A 22,659-nucleotide genomic window follows, 5' to 3' on the forward strand; every position below is an offset into this window, starting at 1 on the left:
GAGCATGAACTACTACCATTATATAGATGTTATTCACACAAATGAACACATCTTAAAAGCTTACTCCGCACAATGGTGGCCTCTTGGGAATGAAGCGACAATTCCTTCTTCTGATGACGCATGGACACTTATCCATGACCCAACTACAATTCGTGCGAAAGGTCGACCAAAATCAACAAGGATAAGGAATGAGATGGATTGGCTCGAACCATCTGAGCACCGACAAAAATGTAATAGATGTGGAACAGAAACGCACAACGGGCGTCGATGTCCAATGCAATCCGACTGTGGGAATTGTTCATTTAATTGATTTATGTATGTCAGACGAGTGACATGTGTTGATTTAACTTCTCTTGAATGTATTTAGTTTGTGGTCTTAAATGAAATCGTTAGTTAGTAAAATTGCTTATTTTGGTTTGTGTAGTTTAGCTTTTTTTTAACATTAATTCTTTTGGAATGTAGCAATCCCTTAATGGCTTGCGACATATAGGGATGAGATACCAATTAGCTGTTCTCTATAAACTCTAAACACTAAATCCTGAGGCCTACACCCTAACCCCTAAGCCCTAATCCCTAAGCCCTTCACCCTAACCCCTAAGCCCTAAGCCCAGCCCTAAACCCTAGACCATAAACCCTAAACCCTAAAGCCCCAACCCTAAATCATAAATCATAAAGTCCTAACCCTAACCAATAAACCATAAACCCTAACCACTACACCCTAAACCTTAAACCCTAAACCCCCTAAACCCTAAGCACTAGACCCACCACTAAACCCTAATTTCTAAACCTAAACACTAAACCCACAACCCTAAACACTAAACCCTAACCCCTAACAACTAAACCCTAACCACTAAACCCTAATCATAAATCGTAAACCCTAAACCTTAATCCATAACCATAAGCACCAAACCCTAAGCCCCAAACCCTTAGCCCTAAACCTTAAACCCTAATCCCTAACCCTTGAAGTCAAGCAGGCAGCTGTGGAGATAGAGTGACATAGGTATCATGTTTTGTTTGATTTTTTACGTCTGCATAAGATGGACCTTAAAATAAGCTTCTGATGAAGAACCTTATAATTTGAGAAAACAAAACCTTATAATTTGAGAAAACAGGAAGGTGGAAAAAGTCCAGACTCATATGCATCTAATGAAATAAAATTACATAGATTAAGTATCAAATTCAAATGAGAAACATACAACAACAAATTTTCACAGAGACATGAAAATTATTCATTATGATGTCCGTGATGACGTGAGGATGTGCCACATGGTCGATCCCATCTTCGCGCTTGACGATTTGGATTTCTTCTGCCCCGATGTCTCCCCGCTTCTACTTGGTCAGCCTCAGTAGAAAATTGGTGACGCAAATCAACACCTAATAAGTCACCCATATCAGGTATTGCTCCGGGTACATTCCACTGCGTGCCTAATGGGGCGTTAGGTGTTGCAATTGGGGCATCGTGTTGTTGTGAAGGGGTCATAGTCGGCTATGAAAAATGAGGATGTGTTTCCACAACACCACCAAACGAATGTTCGCTTGCAGAAGTATCAGTGTGATGACCTTCGAAAGGATACTGAGAAAATGTTGGTGGCATGTAATACATTCCATGGCCACGGTCCACCATTTGTTGGGAATATTCTTCCGCTTCAACAACCTCCCTTCGTCTGCCTATGCCTTGAGTTTCAACACTTGACTGAAGAATGTGAAACTCTTGTGCTGGAAATTGACGCTCTGATGCTGGACCATGTGACACAGGCTCAGTAACTCTCTCTTGCTCTTCGGATAAAATCGTTATCTTCTCCACATAAGGCACGAGATCATCAACTGTCCATGTGTTCCTCCGTTGTGGTGACACCATATACTGTAATGTCTCCGCAACTTCAGCCTACAATTATTAGGGTGAGTAAATTAATGTTGATGCTTTAAAAAATAATTTGAAATTAAATATTCAAAAACAAATAAATACCAATGTAGCTATGTTTGCATTGTTCGAGTCAACAAACATTTTCATTTTTCGCCTATACCAGACCATGTAGTTGGAGTTAAAACTCAATAGACCGACCCTAAACTCAACTTGATTGTTCCATTGACTGATCATTGGGGCGAACAGTTGTCTCCAATTTTCATCTTGTTTGCCTTTCAACGTTATGCCATGGATATTCTGGGGTTGCGAAGGACACCCAAAAATAGGTTGTTGCATTCCAAATTATCCTAAAACTCTATCGGGTTGGTGTCACTCAACAACTTGAAAACAAATGAGTGGCACCGCTGCGCCCCACGCTACACTTCCAACCAAACAAATTGGAGGCACTACTGACATAACAGTTGCTGTGTAAGGCTCCCACAGAAACTGCACAAAAAAACACAGTTGTTAATTTTCACTGAAACATGACATATTATTTATTATTTAATCAATATATTACCATCTTTTTACCTCATGTCGTTTCATGATATCCAATTTGCGACGAAAAACTATCAGATCATCATTTCCAATATGCTGATTTCCACGTCGCAAACACCTACAAAAAATTATGAAATTATCATTGTCGATACGTTACATTATTAATTATTTTTAAATGAAATCTAATTATTTAAACGACTAACCTGTGTCCAAGTGGTTTATTTTCTATTACGGGATGAGTCCTCCTCTTCGGAGCCAAAGTTTTGCATCGTTTCCATGCCCATATTTGGATTAAGATGCACATACCTTTGATTGATTTAACTTTGTAATCGGTGGCGCTGCACATCTCTCTATATAAATAAGCAAGCATGACAGGTCCCCATGCATACGTGCTGCAGATCCGAAAGTCACGTAAAAATTGTAGGTACCTGAGGGAAACTTTGCTACTGCCTTTGTCAACAAATAGGACACCTCCTATGAATCTAAGGATCCATGCATGGGTAAACCTTTCTAGTTGTTGTGCGCTACCGTCATGGTTATTTAATTGTGGAAAATGGTGAGCCAACCAACTTAATTTAACCACACTACCTTGAAGTTCACCTTCTTGTGGTTTGACTCCTAATAATTCTTCACATAAATCAGTCCAATCAAGATTTGTTGGACCAATTAATGGACCTAATAAGACATCTTGAAGAGTAATAGTACACTCTTCGCATCTCATGTGAAACGTATGTGTTTCGGACCTCCATCTTTCAATTAGGGCACTAATTAATACCACATTTATTTTTAGGTATCCCATCTTCATTATCCAATAAAAATCGGATTGTCGAAGTAAAGGAATAATTTCTTCTGATATTTCTTCTTGACCTTGATACGTGGAGACAGCTCGTCTGATGTATAATTCTGTCTTCTTCCCCATTCCAAATATGTTCTAAAACATATTTTGCTTGCATCCATTAAATGTCACCATCAATTGGACCAGACTTAATTTGTATATTTGGTGAACATGACGACGAAGACGCCATTGATACTGCAAAATAAAATATAATACATTAAATTGACAAAAAAAAATTATACATTATTATTTGTACATTAAAACAATTAAGTACACTTACAAAAAATTCATTAGATATATATATCAAATAATAAAAATTTGAATAACTAACTTAATATATATATTTGAATTTTTATATTTGAATAACAAAATATATTCTAAAAATACTAAAATTTAAATATACACTCCAAATAAATTAAAATATATGCAAACACAATTTCAAATATATAACAAAATATATATATTTGAATAACAAAATATTTTATATAAATACTAAAATTTAGATATACACTCCAAATAAATTAAAATATATGCAAACACAATTTCAAATAAAAAACAAAAAATATATATTTGAATAACAAAATATTTTATATAAATACTAAAATTTAAATATACACTCCAAATAAATTAAAATATATACAAACACAAATTCAAATAAATAAAAAAATATATATTTGAATAACAAAATATTTTATATAAATACTAAAATTTAAATATACACTCCAAATAAATTAAAATATATGGAAACAAAAATTAAAATAAATAAATAAAAATATATATTTGAATAAAAAAATATATTATACAAATAACAACATTTAAATATTTTTTTCCAAATAATTTAAAATACATACATAAATTTAAATTAATAACAGAAAATATTTTTCAATTAACAATAATTAAATTAATAAAAATATATTCTACAAAAAAATTTAAATACAAAAAAAAAATTATTTGCAAACAAAATAATAACTAACGTATCATATATTTAAATAATAACTTAAAATAACTAAACCAAGTAATATAAAATACCAACTAAAACTATAACATAATATATGTATAACACAAATAACCGCTAAAAACCTAAATCAAATACTAATAATATACCAACTAAAACTAACGTAGTATATATATAACACAAATATTAACATATAAATCTAAAAAACCTAAACAAGATAATATTAACAATTCAACTTAAACTAAGTAGCATATATACTTAAAAAACATAATCTAAATAATCCTAACATACTAATTATAAGGTAACATATATATAATCCAAATAATATTAATATTTGAAGTATGAAAGTTAAAAAATAAATTACTAGGAAAGGAGTAAAGCAAGAAGAAAGAAGTTAAAAAACCACCAAAAGGGAAGGACTAAGCAAGGAAGGCGACAGACGAAGCAAGGAAGGCAGAAGGGGAGCAAAGGTTTCCTCTGATCATGCATGTCCAAGGTTCTTTATATAGTTGCAAACCAACTCCAAACCAACTCGCTAGGAGGAGTGGTGATATGCCCTTTGAAAAGCAAATCACCAGCATGACTGGCGACACCATTAGCTGCCCCTGCTCCTTTGCAAGCCTTCTTGCTGCTGCTACAGGCCTAGGGTGACGCTGTATGGGACTCGCCAGTTTGACTGGCTAAACCACCTTCAAATCGCTAGTGGTATTGGCGATAACCACTGGCTAAGTCGCCAGTGGCAGTGGCGACATGCCACGTGCCCGTCCCACCTTTAACTCGCCAACCGCATGGCGAGTTTACTTGCATGCAACGTACCCTACGTGCAAAAACAAACCCATGGTGGAAAATCTTTAAAAACAGCCCCATTGTGCAAAAAAAGTTTGTAAAAAGACCCCAATTAGGACAATTTGCCCAATGATTTCATGGTCTACTTGTGCTATTGAGTGTCGCTACTCACTATACTGCATAATGAAATACCAATAAAAAAAATGACTTTTGTTAAATACTTCATGGTGGACTACATTTTTAATGTAATTTTTATATTTCTCATTTTACGCACGAATAAAAATAACAACCAATTAAAAGATGTAACTCTTCACAACTAAAAATATATAGTTGTATAATAATGAGAGAAAATATGTTTTTATATTTTAGAATATATATATATATATATATGAGCCTTATTTTGTTCTTTCGCGCGCAAGACCCATAAAATACCAGAACCAGCCCTCATTACAAATACATATTTATAGGACTTCACTTTACAAAATGATAACACCTATAACAAGTTGTATTGTACACTCTTAGCTATGCCAATCAACTGAACTGATGTTAGCTTGATAGAATTCTCTCCCTGACTCTCCTTTGTGCTTCAGTGGAGGAAAAAACAATAGATAGTTATATACATAAATATGCGTATATAAACAACATAACGAAACAGCCAAACAAGTAGGCAAGCCAAGTTAACCAGCCATAAATTATATCTTGAAGCAGCCTGTAGTGAGTAGTAACGGCAAATTAAAAAAGATTTCAAAGTTGGTTTAAATTTGGAACTGTATATATATCTACACATAATGAGAGAACCCTAGCTAGCTTTATACTACAATGTATCATTGGATGCACATATTACTGACTTTTCTTCTTAATTGAATCCATCATTCAGCAATGTCATTATTTCATTATGAATAACAATAATTTCGAGTCAAAATTCAGCTTATGGAACTATGCAGCGGGTTATCATTTGTATATGGAAGCATCTTGATGCACCGATCGCGTGTCTATCCTGCAACTGTTAGATATTAATTAGAAAAATAATAATAACAAGTTTTATGAGCCTTAAATTGTGGAAGATGAAAGTTATAAGGTTGTGAGTTACAAAGTCTTGAATAAGCAATTATGTGAGCATTTAGTATTATTGAATAAGTAAATTATGTGAGTGGTCACTCTATTTTAGTATAAATAGGGGATCATACTCTTGTATTTGGTGTGGCAAATGAAATAAAATCTTCTTCTTCTTCCAACAAAGTGGCATCAGAGCTTGAGTTCTAGAGTGTTGAGAGAGAAACACTTTGTGAGTTGAGAGAGAAATACTTTGTGAGTTGAGAGATGGCAAGCAATGGCTTGAGTATGTTTCAATTCCCTCGTCTTACCAAAGAGAATTATGATAATTGGTGTCGTCGCATGAAAGCCTTGTTAGGTTCTCAAGATGCATGGGAGATTGTAGAGAAAGGTTATGCCCAACCTCAAAATGAGGCTATTTTGTCACCAAATGAGAAGGAGACTTTGTTGAAGTCGAAGAAGAAGGATCAACAAGCACTTACTTTCATCCATCAAGGTTTGGATGAAGCTATGTTCGAGTTGGTGTCAAATGCAACCACATCCAAAGAAGCATGGGAGATTTTGAAAACCTCCCTTGAAGGTGTTGATAAGGTAAAAAAGGTGCGCCTACAAACTCTACGTAGAGAGTTTGAATCATTTCATATGAAGGAATCTGAATCTATCTCAGATTTTGGCAACAAGGTGTTGGCTATTGTGAACCAAATGAAGCGTTATGGAGAAAATATGGAAGATGTTCGTGTGGTGGAAAAGATCCTTCGCTCCTTAATCGCTAAATTTGATTATGTGGTTTGTGCTATTGAAGAGTCTAAGGATTTAGACTCAATGACCGTAGACCAATTGATGGGTTCTCTTCAAGCCTATGAAGAAAGGTTCAATAGAAGACATGATGAGCCATTGGAGCAAGTCCTCAAAGCCAAAGCTTCTTTGAAAGAAAATGGAGGAGAAAGTAGTCAAAAAGCACGTGGACGTGGAAGAGGACGTGGTCGTGGACGTGGTCATGGCCAAGGAAGAGGAGGAAGAGGAGATCGTGATAATTTTGACAATAATGAATGGAGGAGCCATCAATCCACTAGAAGTCATGGAAGAGGAAGAGGAAGAGGTAGAAACAATTATGAAAAAGCATATGAAAGGAGGTATGATAAATCTAATGTTGAATGTTTTAATTGTCATAAATATGGCCATTACTCTTGGGAGTGTAGAAAAAATGTTGAAGAGAAGGTCAATCTTGTTGATGATAAAGAAGAAGTTGAAGAGTCAACACTACTACTATCACTTAATAATGGTGAGAAGGAAGACAAATGCTTATGGTATCTTGACAATGGAGCAAGCAATCACATGTGTGGATGCAAAGAGAAATTTGTGGAACTTGATGAGAAGGTGAAAGGAAATGTTTCTTTTGGAGATTCTTCCAAGGTGCAAATCCAAGGAAAAGGTACCATTTTAATTTCTTTAAAAGATGGTGCTCACAAATTAATCACGGATGTTTACTATGTTCCTAAACTAAAAAGCAATATTTTGAGTTTGGGACAACTTGTTGAAAAGGGGTATGAAATTCATATGAAAGATTGTTGTTTATGGCTTCGAGATAAAAATTCTAATTTGATTGCCAAGGTGTTTATGTCAAGAAATAGAATGTTCACTTTGAACATTAAAACCAATGAAGCAAAATGTTTGAAGGCTAGCATAAAAGATGAATCATGGTGTTGGCATATGAGATTTGGGCACTTGAATTTTGGAGCACTAAAATCCTTAGGAGAGGAGAAGATGGTGAAAGGGATGCCTCAAATCAACCATCCTAATCAATTGTGTGAAGCATGTCTCCTTGGAAAGCATGCAAGAAGGAGTTTTCCAAAAGAAGCTAATTCAAGAGCAAAGGAGCCTCTCCAACTTGTTTACACCGATGTGTGTGGCCCAATCAATCCTCCTTCATGTGGTAACAATAAATATTTCTTGCTTTTTATTGATGATTATAGTAGAAAAACTTGGGTTTATTTTCTAAAGCAAAAATCTGAGGCATTTGTAGCTTTTAAAAATTTTAAAGCTCTTGTGGAAAAGGAGAGTGGTTATGTAATCAAAGCTCTAAGATCCGATAGAGGTGGCGAATTCACATCAAAAGAATTTAATGAATTTTGTGAAAAATATGGGATTCGTCGCCCTCTAACGGTTCCTAGATCTCCACAACAAAATGGGGTAGCGGAGAGAAAAAATAGAACTATTCTTAATATGACTAGATGTATGTTGAAGGCTAAAAATATGCCAAAAGAATTTTGGGCCGAAGCTGTTGCATGTGCCGTTTATTTGTTCAATCGCTCCCCAACAAAGAATGTCAAAGATCAAACACCACAAGAAGCATGGAGTGGAGTGAAGCCAAGAGTTGATCACTTGAGAGTATTTGGGAGCATTGCATATGCTCATGTACCCGACCAAGGAAGATTCAAGCTTGATGATCGGAGTGAGAAACATGTGTTCATTGGCTATGATGCAAGCTCAAAAGGCTACAAATTGTACAATCCAAACAATGGAAAGACAATTGTGAGCCGAGATGTCGAGTTCTATGAAGAAGGCACATGGAATTGGGAGGAGAAAGAAGACACTTATGATTTTTTCCCGTACTTTGAAGAAATAGATGAAGAAGCCTTGACTCCAAATGATTCAACTCCAGCACTTTCACCAACTCCTTCAACCAATGAAGCCTCATCATCTTCCGAAGGGAGTTCAAGTGAAAGGCCAAGAAGAATGAGAAATATTCAAGAATTATATGATGAAACTGAAGTTATAAATGATTTGTTTTGTCTTTTTGTTGACAGTGAACCCTTAAACTTTGATGAAGCAATGAAAGACAAAAGGTGGAGACAAGCCATGGAAGAAGAAATCAAAGCCATTGAGAAGAACAACACTTGGGAGTTATCAAGCCTTCCCAAAGGTCATGAAGCAATTGGAGTCAAATGGGTGTTCAAAATCAAGAAGAATGCAAAAGGAGAGGTTGAGAGACACAAAGCAAGACTTGTAGCTAAAGGTTATAAGCAACAATATGGAGTTGATTATGATGAAGTGTTTGCATCGGTTGCCCGCATGGAAACCATTCGTCTTCTTATTTCCTTGGCAGCTCAAATGAAGTGGAGAATTTTTCAGCTTGATGTAAAATCGACATTTCTAAATGGCTATCTTGAAGAAAATGTCTATGTTGAACAACCAATGGGTTTTGTCATCGAAGGTCAAGAAGGAAAAGTCTTGAAATTGAACAAGGCGTTGTATGGTCTAAAGCAAGCACCGAGGGCATGGAATACTCGCATTGACAAGTACTTCCAAGACAATGGGTTTGTTCGTTGTCAAAATGAGTATGCTCTTTATGTTAAAACTTTTAATAATGGTGATGTCTTATTTATTTGTCTTTATGTGGATGACCTTATCTTTACCGGCAATAACCCAAATTTGTTTGAAGACTTCAAGGAGTCCATGTCTCGTGAATTTGATATGACAGATATGGGACTCATGTCATATTACTTGGGAATGGAAGTGAAGCAAACGGAGAATGGTATCTTTGTCTCACAAGAAAGGTACACAAAAGAAGTGTTGAAGAAATTTAATATGCTTGATTGCAATCCCGTGAACACACCTATGGAAGGTGGCTTGAAGTTATCAAAGTTTGATGAAGGAGAGAAGGTAGACTCCACGATCTTCAAGAGTCTTGTGGGGAGTTTAAGGTATCTAACCAATACAAGGCCCGATATTCTATATGCGGTGGGAGTTGTGTGTCGCTTTATGGAGGCTCCTACCTCTCCTCATCTAAAAGCCGCAAAAAGAATTCTTCGTTACTTGAAAGGTACAATTGATTTTGGATTGTTTTATTCTCCCTCCAATAACTATAAGCTTGTGGGATTTTGTGATAGTGATTTTGCCGGAGATGTTGATGATAGAAAAAGTACTACCGGATTTGTATTTTTTATGGGTGATTGTGTTTTTACATGGAGTTCTAAGAAGCAAGGCATTGTGACACTTTCTACTTGTGAAGCCGAGTATGTAGCTGCAACTTCTTGCACATGTCATGCCATTTGGCTAAGAAGATTGTTGGAGGAACTTCAGTTGTTGCAAAAGGAAAGCACAAAGATCTATGTTGATAATAGATCTGCACAAGAGCTTGCCAAGAATCCGGTGTTCCATGAACGAAGTAAGCATATAGATACAAGGTATCATTTCATTAGAGAGTGCATTGCCAAGAAAGAAGTAGAATTGACTCATGTGAAAACTCAAGATCAAGTTGCGGATATTTTCACCAAGCCTCTCAAATTTGAAGATTTTCGAAGATTGCGAGCAAGACTTGGTGTGCAAAAGAATTTTCCAATTAAGGGAGGATGTTAGATATTAATTAGAAAAATAATAATAACAAGTTTTATGAGCCTTAAATTGTGGAAGATGAAAGTTATAAGGTTGTGAGTTACAAAGTCTTGAATAAGCAATTATGTGAGCATTTAGTATTATTGAATAAGTAAATTATGTGAGTGGTCACTCTATTTTAGTATAAATAGGGGATCATACTCTTGTATTTGGTGTGGCAAATGAAATAAAATCTTCTTCTTCTTCCAACAGCAACATCCTCTGTCTGGAAGAGATCCTTGTTAATGTCTTCCAAACATTTGGAGGTAAGACATATGCTGATAAAGACAAATTTTAAAAAAATTTCCTTGTTTACGTATGTTTTGTGTTACAATTGGATGATCATCCACTTCCCCTTGAATTTGAAAGCAGTACAATGTTAAACAATTATGATGTGCAAGATTGTGAATGATCACAGAGACAATTAAGACAAATATGGTGACAATGATGAAAACTTTACTGGGGATGATAATTCTTCAAACATGAATTCGGTGAACAGGCTAGATAATTGGCCTCTGCCAATGATTGCAGATTTGCAGGTGAATCAGATGATGGATGGGATTGGGTTGACATTTCAAACAGAAGAACTTTGAAGGATAAAGTTGAAGTTAAGCACACAAAAAATAATTTGAATATTTCAAACAAGGGACTAATTCTCAAATTTTTCCACTATCATTTTGTAATGGCAACAATTCAAGGGGAATTAGAGAAACAGAAGTAGCAACGCACGGAACGGTGCAGTTTTTCTTTTTTTAATATGAATATTATGAACCAGAACCCGTAAACTAGCTGCGAAGACTAATATAATAAGAGACTAATGAGATATGAAGAGGATACACCAGAGAAGAGAGGAGAAAAGAATACTCAGGAATAAGAAGAGTCATTCACAGACACCAACACAACCTTCTCTCAACCCTCACAAAAATATTATTTTTCCTTTGGCAGGGCACATTACTTTACAGTTGGTTCCTCATTTAAGCACACAATGCGCCATGGCAATTTGTTGCAACTAAATTTCCCTTGTTACCATGGAGGTTCTTAACATAATTTACACTGATGACTATGGATGTGTCATAAAATCTTCAGTTGAAAATCAAGAAAGATGAACCAAGCATTATTTTAGTTGTAAATGGATAGTAACAAATTCAAAGGATATTATAGTCTTTGCTTTTAAGGTAGTTTTCTTACCAGGATAGGACGGGAAGTAATAGGTATCAAGAATAGGTCAGCTTTTCTTCTAACAGTCACTCCAAATTGCTGGGTCATGTCCAGGTCCTCATTTTTCATTCCATTTGGAAGCTTCCAATCAAAGTGAAACAACAAAAATGCAAGAGCCAGCTCAACATTTTTCAAACCAAATGTAATGCCCGGGCATAGTCTTCTTCCAGCACCAAATGGAATATACTCAAAATTAGTCCCTTTGTACTCAATAGAGCTATCAATGAATCTCTCTGGATAAAATCTCTCTGGTTGGGTCCAATAGTTTGGATCTCTTCCAATTGCCCAAGCATTCACTATGACCATACTTTTGACTGGTATATGATACCCACCAATCCCACATGATTCTCCACATACTCTTGGAACTAGAAGAGGAACAGGAGGGTGTAGCCTTAGGGTTTCTTTGACAACTAATTTCAAATACTGGAGTTCATCAATGAAAATTTCATCAACCATTCCTTTCATATTGTATACTGCTCTCACTTCAGCTTGTGCTTTCTTCAATACTCTCGGATCCCTAATCATCTCTGCCATTGCCCAATTTATGGCAGTTGCTGCTGTCTCACCTCCAGCACCAAATATGTCCTGAATAGTAATTATTGACAAGGTTAAGCTAATGCAAAGATATCCAAAGAAATAGTTAAGGATCTTCTGACCCTTTCAAAGTGAGGGTTCACTTTTGAGGATCTTCTGACTCTTGGCTGAAAAATCAAAATTTGAGATTACAAGCACATGTATAACTAACTATTAAGTTGTTAAAATCTCAACCATTGATTTTTCAATAAATGATTACAATTTTACACTTTATCCTCTAAATTTTATCTCTCACGAGCAAATCCAAAAGTGATTAGCAGATGATGTCCAAATAATACATGTCAAATACTGTAAAACTTCAAAGAGCACATATTATGTGAGATATTCTAGGGTAAGTATTAAGAATCTAAGACCTTTTACCCTTACCAAGATGATAGCCTTGATATTGTTAATAGTTAAGCAAATATCCTGCTTGCTATCATGACCATCCGGGAATTTTAGAAGAACATCCACCAAATCTTCCTCTGCTTCACCTTGGTCCTCTTTGGCTTTTGCCTTTGCGTCTTTATGTTCATTGATGATGTCTAATAGTATCCGATCAATTTGTCGATGCAGCCTCTCGATCTTAGGCCTCAAACCAGTAACAGGTTGAAGCCATTTAGCAGAAGGAAACAGATCTGCTACGTTAAAACCTCCTGCAACTGTTACTCCTTCTTTCACCGCTGATATGAATTCTTCTTGGTCTTTGCATTTCATGCCAAACGCAGCTCTTGAAATGATATTATAAATTGATACAAGTACTTCCTCAGTGAGGTTGATTGGAGACCCTTTATGAGAATCAATCATTTTGATCAGATTGGTGAGCTCTTCTTCTCTTATTGGCTTGAATGAATTGACACGTTTTTGGGTGAGAAGCTCCACTGTGCATATTTTTCGCAGCTGTCTCCAATAATTTCCATAGGGTGCTCCAATAGTGTTTGTGGAGCCGTAGGAGAATATATCTGCAGCTAGAATGTGAGGCCTTGTTGCAAAGATGACATCATGGGTTTTCATTATCTCCTTAGCATACTCTGCTGAGGAAACAATGACTGTGAAGACCTCTCCAAGTTGAAGATGCATCAAGGGTCCATAGACTTGGCCAAGTCTTTTAGTTTTCGGTGTGGTGCAGATGTAACAAGATGGGGTACATTTCCTATAATGGGTAGCTTCCATGGTCCTGGAGGTATGTTTGGAGTTGACTCGGTTTTCTTGAGATTCCTCCCTATTTTCAGTGCCAAAATCATGAAGAGGAGAAATGGTAAGATAAGGGCTAATGAGTTAAGTATTTGAGAATCCATGGTGAAATATGATGTGAATACTGCTAGTAAGGTTGGTTCCAGAAGCAGATGAAGATGGTTGATGCTGAACAAGTAGAATTGGGATTTTGGTTGCTGTTTGTTGCTTGTTCTTTCTACATTCGGGATAAGATAACTTTTTTTAATTAAAGTAGAAAGAGTGCCCGTGGTGCACTGGACATCCTGAAAATTATTTGAGAAATCTTTTGTGAGAAAATAAGGTATGGAGTCTCAGTGCAAAATCTTTTACCTTATCTTTCAATTATATAATAAATTTATTAATTTTTATAATAATTATTTTAAAAATTATATTAATAATATAATAATATATGATTGATTATAATATAAAATAGTTTTATATTATTATTACTTAAAACAATATATCCCCGAAATTTTTTTCTCCCAAAAATGTTTGTCTAATGTTTTTTTAATCAAATGTTTAAAGATCACACTTTTGTATTTCAAATCCATTAAACAATTACGATTTCCAATTTATTTAAAAGAAATAATAAATATATTTTAATTATTATTTATGTACAATTAATAAATATAAAATAATAAATAATTGATTTCAATCAATGAATAATTATGTTCATAAATATTACGCTACATTTTTTTAAATATTATGGGATGTTTTGAATACATATTTTATCGAAATTGAAAGTTTATAATTAAGAGAAAAGGAAATTGTATTTCCATCATTAGCTTTCTATCAACAATCAATTTGAAAGATCCTGTAAAGTAATGCACATGGAAAAATTATTTTCCCTCAAAATTATTCGCCCAAATTTTAAATATTCTGCTCATTTTTATTTTAAGAATCATGATTTGTAATTAAATATCACCATCAGACATAAACTCTTTATAACTACTACAATAATATATGATCAAATCCAACTCAAGTATTTTATGTTAAGATAATAAATAAATCTACTACTTCTATGAATTTAATAAGGACAAATTAATTAATTGGGCAGGCGAAGAGAGAGATGAGAACGTAACGACGGTAGCGTAGTGCAAAGCAAAATGACATGTTCAAGACATAAATTTAAGGCTAAATTATGTCATTCCTTCTGGCACAATTAGAAATTTTGCTGGATCTCCTAAAATTGTAATATATTTTTTATGTTCCTAAAATAAAATATCTAATTTTTAGTTAATAATATAAAGTTTGAATATCTCAATTTATGTGTATAATTTTTTATATATTACATTTATGTGACATAGAAGATATTATATTTATCTTGATTATGCATAATAGTAGCTTTCAAATTCAAATTTAGTTTTAAACGTCACATTTTAATTTTAGAATAAAAAATATACTAAAATATTTTGCAGAAAGAAATTCAAACATTGCCGATCTTTGATCCTGATCTTCAGACGAAGAAAAACATATTTTAATCTAAATTAAATTTGAAAAATCAAAGTAGTTAGTAGCTAGCAACCTACAGATCGAACTCGAGGACCATCACCGATCCGTTAATTGTTCCCCACCCCGCTTACAATTAGGGTTTCCAAAACCCTACACTACACATTGAGCAAACGCAGATTCAAATCAATTAATCACTCACTGACTCACCAAATTCATCAAATCAACACTCCGATTCAGCTCTCAGCAGCACCACCACGTCATGGCGGAGCACCTTGCATCGATCTTCGGCACGGAGAAGGACCGCGTGAACTGCCCGTTCTACTTCAAGATCGGCGCGTGCCGCCACGGCGACCGCTGCTCGCGCCTCCACAACCGTCCCAGCATCTCCCCGACCCTCCTCCTCTCCAACATGTACCAGCGCCCCGACATGATCACTCCCGGCGTCGACCCGCAGGGCCAGCCCCTCGACCCCCGCAAGATCCAGCAGCACTTCGAGGACTTCTACGAGGACATCTTCACCGAACTCGCCAAATTCGGCGACATCGAGAGCCTCAACGTCTGCGACAACCTCGCCGACCACATGATCGGCAACGTCTATGTTCAGTTCCGCGAGGAGGACCAGGCTGCAAAAGCCCTCCACGCACTCCATGGGAGATTCTACAACGCGCGTCCCATTATTGCCGATTTCTCCCCCGTCACCGACTTCCGTGAGGCCACGTGTCGGCAGTTCGAGGAGAATAGTTGCAACCGCGGCGGGTATTGTAACTTCATGCATGTGAAGCTCATCGGGAGGGATCTACGGAGGCGCCTATTCGGCCGCCACCACCGCGGAGGCAGTGGGACGTATCACCGCGTGAGCCGGAGCCGGAGCAGGAGCCGGAGCAGGAGTGGCAGCCCGAGGCACCGCCGGGAGAGACACGAGAGGGATTCTCGTGGGAGGAGGAGCAGGGAGAGGGAGTATAGAGAGAGGGACGGTGGCGGACGGAGGAGGCATGGGAGTCCGGCCAGGGAAGGGAGCGAGGAGCGCCGTGCGAGGATCGAGCAGTGGAATCGGGAGAGGGAAGAGAAACAATGATTTCGCAATGATTCTGTGTTCATTTGCTTGCGAAGAATGAATAAACCATCAATTAAGTCCTCAAACTATTATTACCCTGTGTCTCTCCTTAGTAGTCCTTAAAGTAATGAATGAAATTAGTGTTTAAGGAATGTATGGAGGGCTGAATGTCCGTCACTGTACTCTAATTTAGAAGGTTATGTTAATATTTGGAAGATTACTTGGCATGCTTTATTGGACTTTTAGGACTACTTAAATAGTTTAGTTTTTTTTTATTAGTTTAGGGAAGAGGGTGTAATAGTGTAAGGATGGAATTGGTGGTTTACTTTGCATGGTGAATGGTGGCAGCGCTAATAATGAAACCCTCTCACTGCTGTGTTGTACTTACGGTAATCGATTTCTCTTTCTCTTGTGGTGTTTTGGTCGACAAAAAATGGAATGGAACTTTGTAGGAGCTTTTGTTATTGTGTTTTGTTTCCTGAGATTGCAGAATAATTTAGTTTGGGGCTGTTCTGTACTGTATTTTATTGTGCTGGTTCAGCTTTTGGATATGTGATGAATTGGGCTTTAACTATATTGAATATGCTAGCTTGTGCGTGTTTCTGCTGAATGGTATGGGCTTGTTTTAACTTCAACGATTGCTCCTTTGATGTTGGGGGGAGGGAGTGGAGTTAATACTAAGTATGGAGAGAGAGGTGGAGTAGGAGCCTTAAAGTTGAAATTCGTATTTATTGTGCCACAAATTTTCATTTTCAGTCACTTGTGAGCTAGTTAGTTCTTTTCTTCTGTGGCAATTTCATACTTGATATTGCAATCGGCATTTTTTTTTCTAGCTCATTAAAAAGGTTTTGGGTGTTTCTTTGCTAATTGAAGGTGTGCTTGTAAAGTCAACTCTTTGATTGGGTAATTAATTTTGATAAACTCGAACTGAATCAGAGCTTTTGTTAAAGGCTTCTATGGATTAATTTTTACTTGTCTGGTCTATTTCTGTTGAGTTATGGATCAAAGGGTTTCGGCCCTGATTTATAAATTTTGAGTGTTGAGTTGCTGCTGTACCTACATTGTCTTTTTTATGTTGTTCATTTCTTGTTGTCCTTGTCCATGCTCTCTTCTTCCTTTGTCTCTACCTTCCTCCTCCTCAGTTCTCCAGTTTATTCTTTCCTGTATCTGTAACAATACTTTTGATTTTCTGGTGTTTTTTTCCCCATTCTTTAATATGAGTACTGTTTTAATTTTGAATAGTATTTCAATAATCATATTTATTTAAATAATATATACTATATGTTTAAAATAGCTGCACATGGCTATAGCCCTGCAAGCCAGCAATGAATTGCTACTAAGTGTGCTTGTGGTATAGCTGTATGTTATATATTGTGTTAACAAATGCTCTAAGGATAGTTGTTAAGACATCAACATTTAAAAACATCAAATATGTAATATATTTGGAAATTATAAATGACTGGTGTTGATTTAATTTTTAAATTTTTTATTCTTTAAAAAGTGCCTTTGGTGCTTTTAGCCAAACCTATCTTTAATAGTTATTGTCTTGCATGTTCTTTTTCTGTTGTCTGTATTTTATTTCTTTCTTTTCAGCTGAAAATGATATCAAGATGTTTACATGCATGTTTTTCACCTGTAGGCTAGGTGCTATAGGGGGATTGGTAGTGCAGCTGATATTCTTGGAATGTAGGAATTGCAATTCAAAGATTAACGAAGTTGGGGTTTGAATTGCCTCTAGTAAGACTGCACGTTTATATTATTAGTTATTATCTTTATTTAAACGTTTGCATGTGAGATTGGAATCCTTTTTCTTCAGATGCCATTTTGGCTGGTCCACCTGTGAATTTTATAACGTGCTTTCTTTCTTGTCTTTACAGCACTATAGGTATATAAAAGCATGTTTCGGAGAAATGTTTTTGATGAATCCAAGTGCTTAATTCTGAACAAATATGAGACAACTAAGATGGGCAACTTCTGGTTTGTTATCGTGGGATTTTTCCCTCTTGGGCAATGGTGGTATTTGAGATCGCTAAACATAGGTTGATATCATTGCTTAGTCGGTGTTTGGTTTTATTTATTTAGGAGAAATGATCGCTAATGTCTTTTGGCTTCTTGGGAGGCTATTATTTCTCTAAATTTAAGTTTGAACCAAGCCATCAATTTATGCTTAATCCAATTGCTTTAGCCTTTGGGGTATGTTTAGGAGTTTGGATTTGGAAGGGAAGGGAAGGGAAGGGAGGGCAAAATTTTTATTTGTAATTTGATAATTTTTTTATAAATAAAATAAAATGATAGATTAGTATAAACTTAACCTAATAATCTTTTATATAAATTATATATAAAGTTATAAACTTAACCTATATATATATATGCCCTCTCCACTTTTCTCATTCAAAACTCTCAACTCCGAGAGGACTTTTTAGCTAGGCACCACTTGGCAGCGTGACTCACAGGTTTTTTATGGGATTGTCCAATAAAAGTTCCCATTTTAAGAAAAAGCAGTTCTTCACGTACTATCAGTTAGGAAGGAACAAGGATTATCATCATCTGATATAATATACAGTGCAGCAGTTTAGATTCCTGAAACCCAAGATAATACTGGTAAGATGTCCAGAACAGTATGTTCCCATTTTTGGTTGAGTTGAAAGGACATTGACTGAACTTTTAAGGAGGAGGGTCCATTGACTGAGCTTTTATTGTATGTTTGGTTGAGTGGAAAGGACATAGAGAAAAAGGAAAATATAGATAATGATATTTTTTTCTTTTCTGTTTGGTTACAACAAAAGTGGAAGGAAAAGGCAGAATCAAGTTGACTTCAGAAAACAAAAATTTCAAAATTTTTCTTTCTTTCACTTTTCCTTCTATTTTCACACTTTTCTCTCACTATTTTTTCTTCTTATAGTCTGTTTGACATAAAGTTTGAATTGAAGAGTGAATTTTTTTTCCCTCTCTTTCTGAATTGTCTTTAGAAACAGTATTTTTTTTTCTTGATTTTCTCTCAAAATAAATTGTCATTTATGTTTTCTTTTCTTTCTATTTGTTTTTCTTCCTTCCAAATATACCATTAGTATCAAATCTGTATAATATGATTATCATCCAACAAAATCCACTGCAGTTGATTGAGTTCTAGGCATATTGATCAGTAGAATTTAAGGTCTTACTGCAGTGGTTTTGTGAAGTTGCAAGAGGGGAAACTGAACTATTATGTTTCTAAGACAGTTTGAAGGAGAGCTATGGGAATAAACCAACAAAACAACTGGTTTTCTGGCCCTTTACTTCAGATTTTTCCAAAGGGTGCATTCAGAAGAAAAGGAATAATCTATAATTCAGAGAAAAACAACTGGTCTTGTTCCTATTTAAGCGTCTTATTTCATCCTTTTTGGTAGTGTGTTGTCTGTTGGTATAAATGTAAATTTTATAAGCATTCATGGATGTGGATGAAATTTAAAATCAAATTTGTGAACAATGAAATTATCGAGGAATATGATTAATAATTTGTTCTTAATGTCAGTGCAGTATATTTTCAATGAAATCAAACCTGACTGTTTATGTGTTAAATTAGCTGTCTGTGCTCTTATTTTTCTATATTTTCGAAGATGGGACTTTGTTGGGAGGAAAAAAGAAACAGCACACAGTATATTTGTATATGGGGCTAGGGGCTAGGGCCTAGGGAAATATTATTGCACAAATTCTAAGCTGCTTTGAAAAGACTAAAGTAGGGCATAATAATAGACTATAAGATGGATAGTGGTTGGAAGTTCAGAAAAGTCATTTATGTGTTTATATGAATGATGATTTACCTTGCATGTAATGTTCTTTCGAATCAAGAACTTGGCTCGGTTTAACTCATTTAAACCCCTAGTTGCTACCATGCATAGTCACTTGTTCGTATTTATTAGGGATGTTCACGAGTATGGGTTATTTGTGAATTTGAATTGATCTAAATTGATTTGAATAGTTTGGGTTGAATCATTTATTTACTTGGGTCAAAATTGAATCATACAGATCAAACTATTCATGCATGTGTTGGGTCATAGGTTTAGACTTATAGATTCAATCAAAATCAAATCGAATTGATTAAAATTGATCAAAATTTATAGAGTTGTTTAGTTTGACTTTAAATATGGTTAATATTGAGATTCCAAGTGTTGGAATTGTAAGTGTTGAGACTACTATTGTTGGAACTTCTTAAGGTGGTATTGTATATTGTTATTTGTTTTACCTTTTTTCTTACTTATTTTTTTTGTCATGGTTATAATATTAATAGGTCATATTTGGTTGCTGCAAAGCTTATTGCAAGAAATTAATTTGTAAAAAATAGTTGTGATTTAGACTATTATAGTAAATCTTGTGGAATAATATTTTTGTTTTAATTTGTATTGGTCTATTTTAGAGTATTATGTTGATGGTATTTAATGAATCAATTTTACTACTTTATAATATTGTGTTAATTGTATTGAATGAATTATGATATAAAATAGTAATTCTAAGAAGAAAAAAAAATCAAATTTGAATGGGTAATCCGTTGGTTCGAACTGAATCAAATCGTTTATCAATAGGTTGAGTTGGGTTTCAAAAAAAATTTATGAAAATTGAATCGAATCAAACCGATTAAATTTGATTGGGTTGAGTTCTAAATTTGACCAAAATCGACCCAAATCAACCCGTGAACACCCCTAGTATTTATATATTGATAAAATTTGAAATTATCATGTCATTTAATTTACATGCACATCTTCGTGACACTTACATGTTTGTCTTATTGTCATTTATCTTATACTTCATGTCTCATATGTTTTATCTTAGGGGGAGTTGCGTTAAAAAGCAATATAATAAGATAGGAGTGAGTAGGCATTTTGGTCCTTGTCTTTATACCCATTTTGTAAATTAGTCACTATCTTTTTGAAATGTAAAAAATAGTTCCTATCTTTACATCCGTTATGTAAATAAGTTCCTACTGTTAAAATTGAATTTCCATTGTTAGTCATATGTTTATGTGGCAAGTTTTTGTCCATGTAAGCAAACCCATGTGGCAAGTCTTTGGACTGAATTGAAAATTATGATAAGTTAAAATAAAAATGAAACTTCATACCATTATGCAGATAAGCCACACCTTCTGCAATCCCAATTGCAACTTTATACCTCACAGACCATGGAAGTGGTGAACTACCCTTCACACCCTTCTTCCTCCCTATAAAAAAAGCCAAACTATAATCAGTGAAAATCACTAAACTCAATTCTAATCACTACCCAGCTGGTAGGAATCAAGAAAAATAAAAAAAGAGAAAATGAGTACCATGTAAGTGATGCTCTAAGCTTCCTCCTGACACATACTTGTACACCAAAACAAACCCTCCTTCGAGTCAATACAAAACCCCACAAGAGGAACAACATTTGTGTCATTCAGAGAACTAGCAATCATCAATTCTCTACAAAACGCCTTGGCACACTCCTTGTCTTCCTTATCCAACCTTTTAATAGCAACAACAGTCCTCCAAATCCCAACTCTTCCTCTAAATACATAGCTCAAGGCACTTCTCCCCAACACTCTCTCTGTCCATAGCAAAACAAAGAATCACAATCTTATATAAAGGAATCAAATTCAATTCCATCAACAGAATATCCACAGGCACGCACACACGAAAAGTTGCCTTTGGAGAAATTGCGAGTAGTAGATAGAATTTCATCATAGCTGAACCTGATCAAAGTGTTGGCCACCGGAGATAGTCTCGCCAGGCTGTTCAGTACCACCATGGCCTTCTCCGCCGTATCGTTCCCTTGTTCCGCCACGAGCTCCACCAGTGGCTTCACCGCGTCGGCACTCACCGCTCTCTCCTTGTTCTTCCTAACAGAACACAACTTATAAAGCGTCATCAGCGCGTCCTTCTTCCCTTTTCTCGAACCATTCAGAAGCATAGAAACCAGTGACAGTATCACACCGAAAGCCCCGATCGAGCCCTTGTTCTCTTCCACAAATGCAAGGCTTAAGAGCGCACACGCCACGTTCTGCTTCGAAGTTTTAGTTCCGGTTTTTAGAACATAAATTAGAGACTTAATTGCTCCGACATTGGTTATTAGCATTTTGTTGTCCTCGTGGAGAGAGAGGCTTAACAGTGCAGTGACAACATGTTCCTACGTCCACGGGCGTTACTTTTGTTGCCAACAATGCACCTTACTAACGACGTTACTTTAAAATTTAATGGCAATGACTATTTTGCAAAACTTATGCAAAGATAGAGACTATTTTTTACATTTAAAAAAGATAGGGACTAATTTGTAAAATGAGTACAAAGACAGAGACCAAAATGCCTATTCACTCAATAAGATAGTTTCTCTTTCATTTCTCTCGTCCCTCTCACCACCTTTGACCTCCATAATTATCCCTACCATTGCGTTGTGTCCATGTGCACAACTACTGTGAAATGCCTATGGGTGTGTCCTTGTTATTGTAACCAATGACTTCATAAACCTTGTGTACAATTGTCGTCATGTCATTCTTCCTGCACAATCCTCCACCTTATAGAAGATTCACAAGAAATAGAATTGACATGTCCTCTCAATCGTCACCTTAGTTTCCTCTTTATACAAGAAACAAAGCAACACACGTGTGGCATCCTCCTTCCTTGTCGTTGTCTTACCCCAACGCTCCAACTAGAGGCTTCACTATTGCGAAGGAAGCGATAAGGGTTTCATCACCGTTAAAAAATTAATTTTTTTATTTATTTTTAATTAATTTAAATACA

The 22,659-nt window shown here is 35.6% G+C and overlaps 2 protein-coding genes and 2 pseudogenes across 3 annotated transcripts; 1 reads left to right on the forward strand and 3 right to left on the reverse strand.

The window, feature by feature from the left end:
* Positions 1–1,151: 1,151 nt before the first annotated feature.
* On the reverse strand, positions 1,152–3,323 carry LOC102659357 (uncharacterized). The gene is made up of 4 exons (XM_026129284.2): positions 2,605–3,323; positions 2,435–2,519; positions 1,967–2,350; positions 1,152–1,885 (listed from the first exon to the last, which is right to left on the reverse strand). The coding sequence occupies exons 3-4, from the start codon at positions 2,198–2,200 to the stop codon at positions 1,487–1,489; spliced, it is 633 nt and encodes a 210-aa protein (XP_025985069.1). The 5' UTR covers positions 2,201–2,350; positions 2,435–2,519; positions 2,605–3,323; the 3' UTR covers positions 1,152–1,486.
* Positions 3,324–5,573: 2,250 nt separating this feature from the next.
* LOC100778921 (cytochrome P450 71D11-like) lies at positions 5,574–13,707 on the reverse strand (annotated as a pseudogene).
* Positions 13,708–14,823: 1,116 nt separating this feature from the next.
* On the forward strand, positions 14,824–19,421 carry LOC100799606 (splicing factor U2af small subunit B). Of its 2 annotated transcripts, XM_003529142.5 has the most exons (3): positions 14,824–16,305; positions 17,556–17,653; positions 17,794–19,421. In XM_003529142.5, exon 1 carries the CDS (start codon positions 15,122–15,124, stop codon positions 15,935–15,937), a length of 816 nt encoding a protein of 271 aa, XP_003529190.1. In that variant the 5' UTR covers positions 14,824–15,121; the 3' UTR covers positions 15,938–16,305; positions 17,556–17,653; positions 17,794–19,421. The 2 variants fall into 2 exon arrangements, with proteins under 2 accessions (XP_003529190.1, XP_040873055.1); XM_041017121.1 differs by lacking the exon at positions 17,556–17,653.
* Positions 19,422–20,178: 757 nt separating this feature from the next.
* LOC113002152 (serine/threonine-protein kinase PBL27-like) lies at positions 20,179–21,997 on the reverse strand (annotated as a pseudogene).
* Positions 21,998–22,659: the final 662 nt, after the last annotated feature.

The sequence above is a fragment of the Glycine max genome, chromosome 7 (assembly GCF_000004515.6).
Source record: "Glycine max cultivar Williams 82 chromosome 7, Glycine_max_v4.0, whole genome shotgun sequence".
NCBI classification, from domain to species: Eukaryota; Viridiplantae; Streptophyta; class Magnoliopsida; order Fabales; family Fabaceae; genus Glycine; species Glycine max.